The sequence below is a fragment of the Hemicordylus capensis genome, chromosome 10, assembly GCF_027244095.1.
Source record: "Hemicordylus capensis ecotype Gifberg chromosome 10, rHemCap1.1.pri, whole genome shotgun sequence".
NCBI lineage: Eukaryota > Metazoa > Chordata > Lepidosauria > Squamata > Cordylidae > Hemicordylus > Hemicordylus capensis.
Window position 1 is genome coordinate 1,720,165 of NC_069666.1, and position 15,594 is coordinate 1,735,758.

The 15,594-nt window shown below is 43.9% G+C and overlaps 1 protein-coding gene across 10 annotated transcripts in view; it reads right to left on the reverse strand.

Moving 5' to 3' along the window:
• The window catches only part of MAP2K5 (mitogen-activated protein kinase kinase 5), a 126,902-nt gene that overhangs the window by 80,724 nt on the left and 30,584 nt on the right, over nt 1–15,594 (reverse strand). For 9 of the 10 annotated variants that reach the window (XM_053271737.1, XM_053271736.1, XM_053271735.1 and 6 more), the window contains exons 9-12: nt 9,517–9,556; nt 4,651–4,719; nt 4,474–4,555; nt 3,112–3,173 (exon numbers count right to left, since the gene is read on the reverse strand). In XM_053271737.1, coding sequence (XP_053127712.1) covers nt 3,112–3,173; nt 4,474–4,555; nt 4,651–4,719; nt 9,517–9,556 — 253 coding nt within the window. The remainder of the gene's footprint in view (nt 1–3,111; nt 3,174–4,473; nt 4,556–4,650; nt 4,720–9,516; nt 9,557–15,594) is intronic. The other variant, XM_053271739.1, reaches the window with a different exon arrangement.

Sequence of the window (15,594 nt, forward strand, 5' to 3'; positions counted from 1 at the left end):
CCCAAATGGAATGTTTTACAGCCACAGGTCCAAAGCTGCCCCATGACCCTCCGCACATTGATCAGGAATCACAGCTATTCATTTACAAGAAGCGAGAGGCCACTTCCCCACTCAGAATGCAAACTCCAGGTATTAAGCATTACGTTAAGAGAGAGGCTGGCAGAGCATCTCAGTCGACTGAATACTCCAGAAGGTACCGCTGGCATTCAGGAAAGCAGGCTCGCCACAATGCCTTGACAAAGCCTTGACACAAAAAGCAGTTGCAGCAGCTGTCAATCACTCACTCTCTTGACAGTTTAAGTGCACATCTTTTGTGCAAAGGGAAAAAAAACTTCAATCAACATTAGCACTCAAAATACAGTGCATGGTGTCACTGCTTCAGGAACAGAAAGGAAAATCACTGAGGGAAGTGCCCAGCAAAAGGGAGCTGAGGCACAGTTGGCAGCCCACTCCCCGCTCAGGCCCCGTGCTGGAAGCTGGCTGTCTCTTCCGGCTGGAGGAGGCTGCTGTGGACGCCATGCTTAAGGAGAGACTCACACACAAAACAGCACAGGTGAGGCCATCTGGGGCCAAAGCCAGACAGGTTTCATAGTGCAATGGCTAAACTGGTGACAAGGACGACTCCGCTTTCAGTTAGGTATGAAATGGACTGGAAATGGACCCACCCACCCACCCACAAGTTCTTCTAATCCACTCGTGCAAATTCATCTGTTTTCTCCTAAACTAAATCCCTATTTATAGATGCTTTTGGATTTAGGGGGTGGGGAAAAGGTTCAATTGAATTTGTTGAGGTCTTAGCTAATATTGCTCCCTTGAAGACATCTGCCCTGATACCGCCAGAAGACTTTCCATACACATGAAGAAGAAGGAACTTTGTGCTCAAGTAGCTGTTTCACCCACAGTTCCTCTCTACATCCAAAACCTATAACCCTATGTGGCTTGGGGCGGGCGGGGAGGCGCAGAGATCCAGACACCCTCCCCCTTCTGCACAAAACAGCAAGGCAGGACTTTAGGTTTGCTTTTCAAGGCTCTGCACAGGCGCCCTTGGCTGCTTCCATCTGCACAAGACTTGACTGGGCCATTAAGAGGTACATTTTCACACAACCCCTCCATGAAAAAAAGATGTCAAAATCTCAGAAGCCATTTGAAAGCTGAAGCCCCAATTTGGGCAGATTTCCATTTCAGCTTTGCCACCGACCCAGTATGCAGCCTTAGCTAGGTCCCAAGAACCCTTACCTGTCAAGCTGTTTTAAGACGCTACATCAGAATGCTAGTTGTGAGGATGCCAAGGACTATAAAGAAATGTTTAATTTACAATGAGCTATATAAATGATTGTTATTAATAATATCACGCGAATCCTCCAGGCAGCGAAAATGAAACACTTTTACTCTCAGCTAAAAAACAAACAGAGAAGCAGCCGAGAGAGCTCTCCCGTGCCACAGGAAACCACAGTGGGCCTAAAAAAACAGCCCTCTGGAACTGCTCCAAAGAGACAGCATCAGATGAAAAGATGTTCTTCACACACACAGCTAAAGTGGAGCGAGTGAAGCCGAGCTGCGAATTACAATGAAAGAGGCCTAAAGAGCTGCCTGTGTTAGATTAAAGGATTTCAGTTGTCAGCTTGATGTATAATGAGTGTGGAAAACAGGCATTTAATTAAATGGTACATTACAGAATAACTTTGTTATGCTTTAAACCACTTAAATTATCAAAGACGGCTTCAGATTTAGCAATTGTTCAGCAAGACCCCACCCCACGACATTCAAGGCATCGTTCCCATTGGGCTGGGCTCGAGCTTGAAAATTATGATACATTCTCTTCCTACTTGGCCAGTGCTGCTTGGAATCATTACCGATTTTCCAGGGGAAGCTAATTCCTGTCTCTACAGCTGTGTGCATTTTGTCAGACTACCTCGCCAGCACAGAAAATAGTATTAGGGACTATTTTGTTTAGGAAGGTGGAGGCATGGAGACAACATGACGGAGGTTTATAACATCCCCTCCCTCCTGCATAATAAGAGAGCCTGGAAGCTAAACAGCAGCACCTTACAGATTCACAAAAGGATGTGCCTTCTTTTCCTCAGGCTTACCCAATAGAGAATTCACTATAACGGAAAGCAGTAAGAGCCCTTGGTTGAGATGGCTTTACAAAGGATTAAACAATTTCATGGAGAAGGATCAGTGGTTATTAGTTACCATAATGACACAAAGCCTCCATGTACAGAGGCAGTATACCCCTGAATGCTAGGGAAAAAACAACCACCTGAATTAGCAAAGGGATGAACAGGACTCTTGAGACTGGTAGGTGACATCTTGTGATCCATACAAACAGTGGGCCTGCTGAGGAACACTGAAGAGATACAGGAGGGGGATTTGCAAAGGACAATCACAGATGCCCAGTAGAAATTTATGTTAAATAATGGAATTAAGTACATTGCGCCCAATAATACACAGAAAGAAAAACGGTAGTTCTGAGATACTACTGAACCATCCAGAGAGGCCGGAAACAACAGCTCCTCACCTCAACACCCACGATTGGAAGAGAATCACTTACTGTAGTTAGGCATGTAAAAAGATACAAGTGGCATTGCATTTAGCAATCAATAAAAAGGGAACTATAGCAGGAAAACACTGGAACCTTCTGGCATTACTGTTGGGTTTGCTTGAAAGCTTTGCTTTTTAGTTGTGGATTTCAGAATAAGTTTGGAGCATCATGACATTAGTAAAAACTAAAATTGCACTATAAAGGCAACTCCCAAATGTCCCTACAGATATAGAACTTCTGTGTGGGAAATAGAGTATTTAGCGGGGTGGAGAAATTGACACACTTAGAATCTGAAGTGGCCAGGAAGGGAAAAGTAATTCTGAAACCTTGTGGGGCTTTTTTCACAAGTATTGGACTCCAGCAAATTATAACTGACTGATTCTCCTTTCCATAATATAGACTTGGAAGGGAAGAGGTCTCCCCACCCCCAGCCTTCTCCCTCTTTGTCCTCCTGCATTATTTGTAATGCATCAACGCGTGTCTGCTGTGCTGAAGGATTGACGTGAAGTGAAACTGAAGGATTTTATGTATACTAAAATAATAATAGTAACATCCCAGATACTCACAGCTACAGCTATTCTTCCCAGCACGTGTTCCGGAATCTTTCTGTAAACATCCAAAGATCCTCCTGCAAGAGTGTCCCAAACAAACCCCATTAATACTGAATAAAATAGAGAGCAACCTGCTTGCAAAGAGAATGTATTCATTTTAAAAATGTATGTCCCAGCCTTCTTTACTGAAAACAAAGTCAACGCTAACAAAATCCATTTACACCAACCAAGAAACAATACCCACTAACACAATATATCAAAAGGCAGTGGATGACTACAATCAAAACAATGCCAGTAGAGTGCAACAACAACAGAAAGAACAAACCAATTCCACCATGACTACAACCAACAAGATCCAAATCTAGCAGCAGAGAGCCACTCATGTGGAACAGCCTCACCTCTGCCCAGCGGCTGCGGGATTTGGCTGTGCACCCAAAGGTGCACTCTGTGTGTTTGTGTGTGTGCTGGGGTCTGATGGGCCTTGTGGGCAAGAGTATTCCACAAAACTGGTGCCACTGGAGAAAAGGACCTGCTCTGAGTAGGCAACCAGTGAATCTCATTCAACAGAGGCATCCAAAGCAGGGCCTCAGGTGTTGGGAGAACAAATGGATTTTGTCTGTTATAGGCCAAGTTGGGTAGAGGCAAGACTTTCCTGACTTCAGGGATGTCCCAAGAGATCACGGTTTCATAGTGATGTGCTCGAGTGCTTAGGAAGGTAAGAGGGAGACAAATCCCCCTATGATCCTAGGATAGCGCCCCTGTGTCCTCAGTGCAAGGGATACTGGGGCACACAGCCTGCTTCCCCGGACAACTGCTTGAGTTGCCCATGCAGTTGGGATGGTGCTGCTGGCTTGAGTCACTGACATCAGAGGAACACCAGGACTTGGGATCAGAGTGGGATGAAAACTCTTCATCTTGCCATTCCAAACCAACTGCGCACTGAACAAGCACAGGACAATGGATGAGCTAATGGGCTTCTTGACAAGAATGTCTGTGTTGGTGACTGAAACATTAAAAAGGGAACAGCTGTTTTGTCAGTAAAGACAGATTGTATGGAAGTGGCAAATATCAAACCACAGATAAAGCAGAGTTTACTTCTGTTCTATTTACATTTTCAATAAAAGTCAATGCAACTCCATTGAGGGGAATGTAACATACTTAACATCAAGTAAACATAACTCTTGTCTGCCTGATGTGTTAAGGCTTGTGAATGGTTATTATTATTTTAAAAATATCTTTTTTAAAAAAATCAGCATCTTGCACCATCTGCAGGAATTGCTTTGTGCTTCTTTAAGAAGTGCGCGGAACAAATGTTCAACTGTTTAAAAAAGTAATTGGCAAACCCATTTGAAGATTTCAAGAATATACAGCACTCACCATCCATGAACTCGGTACAAAGGGAAATCCTGTTTTCTACAAAAAAAGCACCATAAAATCCTATGATATAGGATGAATCACACTGCAAAAAGGAGAGGGAAAGAGAAGCTGTTAACATACTTTTGGAGACAAATTACAGTCAAATAGAATAAAGATATAAATGATACAAATGTGTACCTTGTAAAGAATTTCTAACTCTGACATAATCTGCTTTTGAAGTTCCAGTGTAATATCTAAAGGGATCACCTGGAAGTAAGCATTGAAACATTATATATCCAGAAATAGATGGTGCAGATAAACATCATGGCCATCAACAAAAGAAACTAGGGTTGCACTGCTTTCTTTGCGGGGGGGGGGCAATGACAATATGATATATATTTTGGGGTGGCACATCCTTCTGCCTCACTATTACCCAACTCAACTTGCCACTACCGATAGACAGTTTTTCCAGGGCCACTCAGTGACCTATCACCACCGTCAGCATCTTAGCTACTAGTGGATAAAACACAGCTCCTGACTAATTATACACTAAAACCTACATTTGCTGGAGCACGTGTGTTAGCCTAGACAAGGTGCGGCCAATAGGCAGTCTCCAAGTCAAAGTTTATCTGGCCTTTGGCAGCTGTAACAAAGACATGGCTTACTTACAATTTTACTCATAAAGAAAAGGAAGACAATTGGAGTTGGGAGAGAGAGAGAACAGTTTAACAGCACATGATCTCTCTCTCTTTGATTTTGTATGTATGTGCCTATGCATACATAACATCTGAGATACATACACTTCATAGCAGGAAAGCCCTGAATGCTAGACAGGGTCTATTTTATTATGGAATCTGACCACTTACGAGGGGTCGGTTTGGGTGGTGAAATGCATTTTTGCGCCCCTCCACCGGGCTGCTTTCTGAAATGAAGCAGTCCTTGAACATGTGGAAGCTGACCGTCCCTAAAGCGGCCAGGCATCATGCTAAGCCACGGGCTTACACCCTGCCACAACCCCCTTTTGTGTGGAGGGCGGGGGGAGAGTGAAAGCTTTGTAGCTTGATGCAATCTGCAGGTTCCTGTTTCGTCCAAACAGTTAACAAATCTGCGGCTGTATCAGGGAATGGATGGAAGTGTCCAATCTCTTCCTGCAGCGAGTGGGGTGGGGAGGAAGGAGGACACAAGGCCAAGGCTCATGCCCGTCATGTTGTTGAACCATGGTTTAGCATTCACACAGACTCCAATAATTTGGCACATAACTGGAGGCTCACGGATGCTTTGCGGGATTAACACAACCTGCAGTCCATGCCGACACGCTGCTGGTGGAGGAAGAAAACCACACGCACACACACAGGGAAGAAAAAAGGAGCCCATTTCCAAACCTACATTTTACAGTATTGATATCTGTCTAAATGGGGAAAAAAGAGCATAACCAGTTTCTATCAAGAATTTGCTTTAGGGTTATTTATAAAAGCTCTCACTAAACTAAATTGTAACTGTAATAGAAAGGCTGCCAAGAAAACATTTAACACACTTCTCCAGATCAATAGTCATTTGCCAACAATATTCACTGACATTTTTTTTTCCTGGGTGGAAAGCTTAAAACAAAGTAACCCGCTGGAACACTGTATCAATTTTGCCTATTAAAACAGCAACGAAATTTAACCCTCTATCATATCTAAAAGAGATTACCTTGCTAAGCCCTGCTTGAAACTGAGTTTCCCCACCACCAAAGCTTTCGCTAAATATTGACTGAATTCAGCATCACGCCCAGCAAACACTGCAAAAGCCAAGACATATAATGAAGAGAGAATGTCTCGGAGCGGCTGTGCATTACAGGTTCAGTGATCTTGGAAAATGGGAGGGGCTAGGTCCCATTTCACCCCAAATGGGGGCAAGGTGGCTGCTCCTTGGAATGCAGTTCATGAGGACAGCTGCTCCACACGGCCACATTCACCGGCAGGGGCTCACCACAGGGTTGGCCGCCACCATGCCCACGTCTCTGGTGGCCGTGGCATGCCCCACCCAGCGCACCCACCGTGCCATTGTAAACAGCCACCACAAAAGGCCACACTGCTTGATGCAGTTCTGAAATCTTAAGAGTGGCAGATGCATCACTAAGGTCTTAACTACAATTATATTTGAAGGAGGTTAGGAGGAGCAGGAAATCAAACTGCAGCCAAAGCCTATGTAGAGTTTGCCAGTACCTACTGATCTCACCTAGCGCAATTCCAGACTGGAATTGGTTGTCTGGGGCATACTATTCTGATCTTGTTGATTTTGTTTTGTGCATTCCTGTTTTTCTTGCCATTTTGTTTGTATTTTGATGCATTCATATTTTAATATAAGCTGCTTTGAATTATTTTTTTTTAAAGGGGAACAACATTTTAAAATAATAAAATAAATATATTTCAGTATGTTCCTTTTAAATTCACTAGGACTTCCTGAAAGCAAACAGGTTTGGATCTTGTTCTTAGGAATATCTGAACTAAATTAACAATTATTCTATATGAATAAATGAATTAAAAGGTAAAGAGCTTTTAAAAATTTTTCACAGGCTTATAGCTTTGAAGAGATTGCCCTTGCTGCTAATTTCATCTGCTGTTTTATTTTTTTTTAATGGGTGTATTATTTTATTGTTATGTTTTATTTTTGCTTGCTTTTGTGAGAATATTTATATTGAAGAGTAGCACACACAGGTATTAAGAGGAACAGGACTGAGCACTGAACTCTCACTTCTTTGTCGGTCAGAGAATTAGGAGACGGGGTGGGAAAGCAGGCATGGAGAAATGCTGGGATCATTCGCGTGTGCCTCGCTTCCCAATTTCAAGTGGGCAAGATGGCCCCCTGGCCTGCTGCTGGACAAGCAGTGGCAGATTCAGCCACCAACTATGAGGACTCTGACATGGAAGGCTTCAAGGGGAAAGGGTTAACCCACAAGAAATACCTGAGCCCATTTTCTCCCCTTCTCTCCTACACCTCCAGGACAAATAAGGATGAGTTGTCAAGTTAAATACAAGCAGTCAAGTGACTGAATTATAATTTACTCGGTGCTCAATTTAAATTAGTGAGAGGCTATTAAAATATACAGTATAGCGATGGCAATTCATCACCGGCTGTCATGGATGACTTCATCTATTTGCTGGAATAGTGTGTGCGCGCTACTAAAGGGAACGAGAGCAAAATCACAGGTCAAATTAAGCTGCAACTCCATTTTAATTCACTTATTTAATCTGTGGTGACATAATTGTCTTTTACAGTATGTACAACTCAGAGGAAATTTGGGAGTACGATAGTCAGTATACAAATGATTAATCAAATGGACCATTTAAATGCTAGGTTAAGAGCAGAGGAAACTCACGGCAACTGAAGAACGGAACGGCATGCAGCCAAAGAGCGCACGGTGTAAGGGGTAGGCTGCCAACTGCTCGGCTGCTAAGTCCCTCAAAACTGAACAGAAGGTATATTTGGGGATCTAGCAAGTCCCACAAGCAGCATCAGATTGAAAAGGCCTTGAGAAGATCTGGAGGGGTTTGCTTTTGTTTTCTCACCCAACGGACAGGGCCACTGCTCCACAGTAGAACACCACCTGCTTTGCTTGCAAGAGGTCCCAGTTGAAAGGAACGTGTATCTGGTGATGGGAAAGACCTCTCTCTGTCCAAGATCTTCGAGTCACACTGCCAACCAGAAGAGGCAATTCTGGGCTAGATGGACCAAGGGCCTGACTCTACAAGGGATCTTCCGATGTCCACCCTGCTCCACTGGGATTTCTTGCACACCTAATCCATGTGGAATCAGTATTTTAATAAATGAGAAAGTCTTTTCAAGGACTGTAAGCTTCTCAGCCCCCTCCTTTCTCCAAGCTCTTCTCCCTCTTTACAGAGATAGTCTCAGACATTTCCACAACAAAAGCAGTAAGTTAAACGACACCCCTACCCACACAGTGGAAGGTGCAGAGTCTCGAACAGGGGATTCTTCTGGTAGCCAGACATGCTCTGTGTGCATCCCCCCTGCCCATGGTGATTTGCCAGAGGAGAGAGCTGCTGCTGGTCCAAGGCTCTTCTGCACTTGGGTGCCATCACTGGTCAAGAGAGGCCAATGGAGCTTCACTTGGTTCTAGAAAGCCCCGGACTCTGCCTGGCTCAGCACTCTGAGCAATTCGTCACCTTGATAAAGACGTAGCTGTGCTCAGGCTGCTCAGCCCAGCTTACTTGTCCACCAGTTTCCCAGTTCACGGGCTGGTCTGGACAGGGCCTGCTTTGTTTCCAGGCCAAAGACCACTCACCCATCCACCCAACAACTACAGTGTTCCTAAACCTCTGCACTGCTATACTTGCGGCGCAGGCGCAACCCAATGGTTGCGTTGGTGCTGCAACCAGAGCACTGCATCCTAAACCTGGATTGGAAATGGTGGAAGTAGCGCTACCCAACTGCAGGCATGCTGCTTTAAAGAGCTGCCCATCGCACCACCAGGGCTGCTCGCAATGTGTGCAGTAGCACCAGCTGACTGGCAGTGTTGGTGTTGTGCTGGATATCACAACGTGGGCCTGTGATTCTATGACTGCCATTGAACAACAGCTTGCCAATTCCTTGACTATGTGGCTTGTTTTCGTTTTTAGTACGGGCCAATCCTTCTCAGGACTATTTAGTGGCCGAGAAAGGGCAGGACAGAACACACTCGTGCTACCAAGAGCACAAGGAGAGTTTGCTCAGCCAAATTTGTCAGCATATGAACCACATTTTTCTCGTATTGGATCTGTTTGTGTTTTGCTTCTCTCTGTTTTATCTTTCTTGCTTTTACTTGCATATGACGACTGTACAGATTTCCTTTTAAAAAAAACAACAACTTTTGTCATTAGCCACCCCAGAGATCTCTTTAATGGGAACGAAATCCAGGATCAAAATAAATAAATTTCTTTGATGTGTGATGATTTTTGCACTTGTGGCCTCAATGTTTATATGCACTGCTCTGGAGTTTCATATAATAAAGCAAATTAAACTATCACAGAAAGAAGAACAGGAAAAAAGAATGCTTGTTTAAAGTAGATTTATGAAATAACATACCTTGACTGCTAGTATTTTCCCACTGGGGACATGGTTTGCTCTGCATTCAGGGGGGAAAAAGTATCAGTTTAGATGAGAGAGGGGGAAAAACTCACATCACTGCTTTGATCTATTGAGATGTGCAAGTACAGCTACACTTGAGCCTCCTAACCTGTTCACTGGGATGGGCCCATCAGCCATCTTAACTCTGATAGGAATGTTCATTGGGGAGATACAGACAATAAACTCTAATTCCTAGGAAGTGGACAGCATCACCCCAGTCCTCCGTTCATACCAGCCCTGCACAACTTGCAACTCAGCAAGCTGAACACAGATTACCAACTGTGGCCCTCTAAGAGCTTGATAAGCCCATTTTTGCTGCCTACCTGGGACTGTGGGTCTGAGCACTTGGAAGGCCTCAGTATGTGTTAGTGTTTAGCAAGTCAAAAATTGTGCAGATGTGACCTAAAGAATGGGGCACCCACACAGCCTCAATGCAATACGTTCTATCACAACCCCAAAAACCAGCACGCTCTTCAGATCTTTCCTTTGTTTCTATCATATCATTAAAACCTGCAGACGTGGCTTCCTCTGAAACTGGGCCCGAGAGATGCATACTTGCAGATCTGATAATATGTTGAATTAGTAGCATTTTATGTGAACTACAAATTTGCCTGAAGAACTTTTCCAACACCATTTAAGAGCTGAAAAAAGAGACATTCACCAAAGTGGGAGGTTGACAGTGGAAGAAGTCAATAAGTCAAAGAGAGTAAAGTGAACCATGAGGTAACTATGGATGAACCAACAGTGGCAGAACATTTTGACTTTCAGATCAGCAGAAACGATAAAACAAATTGTTGCGATAGCATGCTTAGCGTCTGTTAGTTTAATATGTACTATGCTGGGCAGTTTGGCAACTTAATTAGCTTGTCAAGAAAACCGATCCTTCCACCCCTCCCCTTCTTCTTCCACAAGAGGGGTGGGGTGGGGGTCTCCTGTTTCCAAATGAATTAAAAGGGAAGACTTGATGATTTAATTATGATGCACGCCAATTCATCCGTGGAAGTTTGGGTTAAATTTCCAGCAAAGAGCAAGTACCTGGTTTGGTTTACAGAGCATTGACAGTAGCAATTTAACATTTAATTATCATTGAGAAAGGGATCGCAAAACAGACACCATGCCCATGGGGGCAGGGCGTCCCTTGGCTTCTGCAAGTGGCCTGCTACCTGGAAGAAAGGAAATTTGTTTACTCCTGACCGCCATGGCATCTCAATTGTCTTGACCTTCTCCAGCACATTAACTGTAAAGTGATTAATGGAGTCAGAATGGGAGCTTTGGTTACACCAAAAGAAAACCGGACACCTCGGCAGTGTTTTAATTAACAGCTAACACTTCAAATTAGGCTGTAGTTGCTGCAGTAATTACCTGTCCCGAGGAGTTTGCCGGGGAAAACATTTTTTCTCTCTGAATACAAAGGAGAACTACAAGCTGAAAGTGGCCATGCAAATTATGGTTTGCACAGAGAAGCAATTGTTTGTGATCGCCCACAGAAGCCTATACTCAACAGGAGGGACTAAGCCTTCTTTAGTTATCTGGTCTGGTTACTGCATGAGTCACATACTTGAGAGGCGACCACTCTGGCTGTGGAAGGCTGTTTCCCCGCTGGCAATATTACAGTAAAAAATTATGTACAGTACTTGCCCCCCTGATCCAGGCGGGTACCTCTATTCAGCACCACCCATGCACAGTCAGGAACACACAGAGTTCTATGCATACTGGCTTCTCCATAGTTTCAAGAGGAGGAACAGAGCTGATATAATTGACTAACTTAATTTGGGCACTAGCCGGCCAGAACCTTTGCTTCTGCAGAGCAAATAAAGCCTTTTTAAAACTTCTCCGCTGGTGATGTTCTTTGGCTCTCTGACCCAGTAAAAGAACCATTTGGATGGCATAGCAGAGCCACAAATGCCAAGAATGCTTGTGGCAATCTGCTTCCTCTGGTGAAATCCATGGGGGCAGGGAGCTCCACCCACACACAGAAGCCTTGTAACTACAGCAATTTGCTGGATCAGGGCAAATATCTTTAAGACAACTTTCTTAACAACATATCACTCGTGTGTGTGATTATGAGGCCAACATTTATATTCTCAAAATATATCTTCTTTTAATATGGTTATTTTATTCTGCTGTAAGATTATGGCTTGCATTCTTGCCCCCACCCCCATTCCCCAATATAAGCAAACCCAAGACAGAATGCCTTTTTGATACCTTTGCTGAATGTTATCCATTAATGCTCATTACTCTGAGACTTCTGCATCAACTTACTAAGAACAGCTTTTCAGCAGGACGGGCACAGTCGTGTCAACTATTTTATTAACCTTGACTATTAACCATATCCCCAGACGTTTGAAGCCCTAAAGGGACCCATGTGGGCCAAGTCCAATTTTGCATAACTATAAGTCTCCACTGCTTAGAAAATTCAAATGTGTCCCTGCAGGGAGTTCTAAGGAGGCAGCGTGCCCAGGCGTAGGAAGATGGCTATTTTGGGCACGGAGAGACAGACTGTGTGCTCAGAGGTGCATGCACATGCACTGCTTGAACAAAACCTTCTCAATTTTCCCCCAAAGGTCCTGATGGAAGGGGCTAGATATACACATGCCAGTGAGATCACCAGTTATTTCAGGAAAGGAAAGGAAAATCCATAATAATGACCTCAGCAGACTGGACAGTGAAGAAAATTCTCTTAAGCAGTAGCTACCTTTATTGTTTACTCTGTAGATCCCGATCCCAAAGCCCATGAATGTTGATAGCTCCCAATAAGAAAAAAAAATTAAAAGCCAAGTGACCCAGAATTGCTTTGTCCGCATTCTGGAATGGATGCCCCTTGGAACTTCTTTGCTCCTAAGTCCAAAAGATGGACACAAAGAGGTTTGGTCTCCTAGCAAAAATATGTAACTTGTCACTACTGTCAGGCTCTGTACTAGAGGACTGGAAAGTAGCCAGTCTAACTGATTTTCAAAAAGGGATCTAGGGGGATCTGGGAAATTACAGGCTGGTTAGCTTAACCTCGGTGCTGGGTAAATTGATGGAAAGCATACTTAAGGACAAAATTTTAAAACATATAGAAGAACAGGCTTTGCTGAAGGAGAACCAGCATGGCTTCTGCAAGGACAAGTCTTGCCTCACTAACCTTTTGGAGATCTTTGAGGGTGTCAACAGGCATGTGGATAAAGGTGATCCAGTTGACAAAGTATACTTGGACTTCCAAAAAGCTTTTGACAAAGTTCCCCACCAAAGGCTCTTGAGTAAACTTAGCAGTCATGGAATAAGGGGACAGGTTCATGTGTGGTTGGTAACTGGTTGAAGGACACGAAATATGGGGTAGGAATAAATGGATAGTTTTCACAATGGAGGGAAGTAAGAAGTGGGGTCCCTCAGGGATCTGTACGGGGACCAGTGCTATTTAACTTGTTCATAAATGATCTAGAAGTAGGGGTAAGCAGCGGCTAAATTTACAGTTGACACTAAACTATTTAGGGTAGTGCAATCCAAAACAGATTGTGAGGAGCTCCAAAAGAATCTCTCCAGACTGGGAGAGTGGGTGACAAAATGGCAAACGTGGTTCAATGTTAGCAAGTGTAAAATGATGCATACTGGGGCAAAAAAACCCAATGGGATCTGAGCTGTCAGTGACTGACCAGGGGAGAGCTCATTGAAAGTGTTGATTCAGTGCATGGCAGCTATGAAAAAGGCAAATTCCATGCTAGGGATCATTAGGAAGGGGACTGAAAATAAGGCTAGTATTATAATGTCCTTATACAAATCTATGGTGCGGCCTCATCTGGAGTACTGTGTACAGCTTTGGTCACCGTATTTTAAGAAGAATATTGTAGAACTGGAAAAGGTGCAGAAGAGGGCAACCAAGATGATCAGGGGCCTGGGGGTACCTTCCTTATGAGGCAAGGCTACAACATCTGGGGCTCTTTAATTTGGAAAAGAGGAGACTTTAGACTTCAGGCAGAGGGGACCACATTTTAAAATGTTCCTTTGTGCAACAAGAGAACTAACCAGAATATGTCAGGGTTTAAAAATATATATATTATTGTTGTTATTATTTGTGGGGAGTTTATTTGCATGGGGGAGCACAAAAATATAGCATCTCCCCCTGCAGACTGAAGGGACCCCTTCCGTTCTGCCATCTCACAGGACTGCATGTATAGAGCAGGCTTATGTCACAGGCCAATCAAGGGGGGCGAGGGGTGCGGAAGGCAAAACACACAAGTTGGTAACAAAGAAAGTCTGCTGGAAGCAAAGATGTCCCCAATAACCTCCCATCCTCTCATTCTGGACGCAATCCTATCGCAAGGCAGCTGTTGACTTGGCTTCACAAAGCAACGAGAGGCCTCCAGGCTCACAGGCTCCTGAATCAAACAAATACGGAGCACTGTCCATACGCTGGGGCGGGAAGCAACTCGTCCCACCCTCACGCATAGTAAGTTCAGTTTCTCTAAACACAACAACACACAGTGCAAAGGCCTGATGGCCACCAGCTGCAGACAACACTCAGCAAATTGAACAGAGATTTTGGTTTCAGGCCGTTTGTGCATGTGCTAGATTTCGCACTCGGCTCTCCGCTAATGGCCAGAGTTTGGGAGTTTTAATGGTGATGTTTTCACGTACTGAAACAGCCGACTAAAGAGGAAGAGATTCAGATGGTTTCCAGGAAATTAGCACTTTGACAGTTGTTGCCTTCTGTAATAGGCAAGCCCATTAGCCTGACTCGCTGGCTGTTAAAAAGAGGAAATTCAGAAGTGAGCAGCGCCAGTAAAGAGCAGCTCTTATTGGGACTCTGCTCGTTCAAAGCAGCCAGCCCTGCCAACCTTCCTTCTGTCCAAAATCCCACTGCAGATGCTTGAATGATGACCACAAAACGATTCGTTATTAACTTGAAGGCACCCTCTGGCCCACAGACTAAATGCTCATCTCTAAAATGCAAACTCTTCCAAAAAAGACTCAAGACTATCTATGCCTGATGCAGAATGAGGCACGGGAGTCCCGAGGTGATGGAACAGACTGCAGGGAGAGGAGCACGTTTTAAAAAGCTTCCTTGTGGTTTAAAAAGGAAAGAAAGGTTTTAAAAAACAAACAAACAACCATCCTGCAATCAGCACAACAGAAAGAAGGTTGAGCTAGCCTCAGATTCTTTCTTTGTTGTGCTAGTTTTCTACATGCAAGGAGTCTCTCTCACACACACACACACACACACACACACATCCGTGGACCAAAACTTCCCCAAACAGACAACCTGTGACATTTCACTACATCCTGCTGCCTCACTGTGGGTTGGTCGGCATGCAGGACTAACCCCAGGAACCTGAAAGGCATCACCCAGCAATAGGATTTACTGCAGATGGAAGCAAACTGTCCTTCTGCTTATTCAGGGCCAATCCACGGGTTCCCTCTTCAGCAAAAAGTCAGTGGTGCTCCAGGGAGGAGGCAACAGCTCCTGTTTAGTCCTGGTGAACAACAGTTACTAAGATGGTGAGAGGTCTTGGGTCAAATCCCTTGCTGGCGTCATAAGCAACAGTTTTCCACAGTTCCTTTCCAAAATACCTGGTTTATTTTTAATCAAGAACAACTTAACTTTTTGCTGAATCTTTAGGAAGATGAGTACACAGTGTGAAAAAACAAGTTTAATTTAAGGATCAACCAGTTTCTAATTAAACTGCCACAGGCAGCTGGTTGGATAAGTTTTAATCAGTTTCAGTCACCTATTGATTGGGATACTGAAGCTTAAAAAATTAAAAGTAAAAGTAAAAGATGATTGGGGAATTGTTCCATCTCAGAACAACAGTGCAGCCCTCGGTAAATAACTCCTCTTTTAACCATCAGCTAAATGAACACTTCAATACTGGAGTACAAAGTCTTCTGCAAAATTACTTTAACTAACAAGCAGAAATTTATCAGCTTCAGCCAAAATCAATGCTGAAATCAATTTGAACACTGGTTGTGTCTAAAGGGGCTCATTGGCAATTTAGGGAAATTACACCATGTAAATGTCTGTGCTTTAATTGAACAGTTTCATCAACTAGGCTGTGA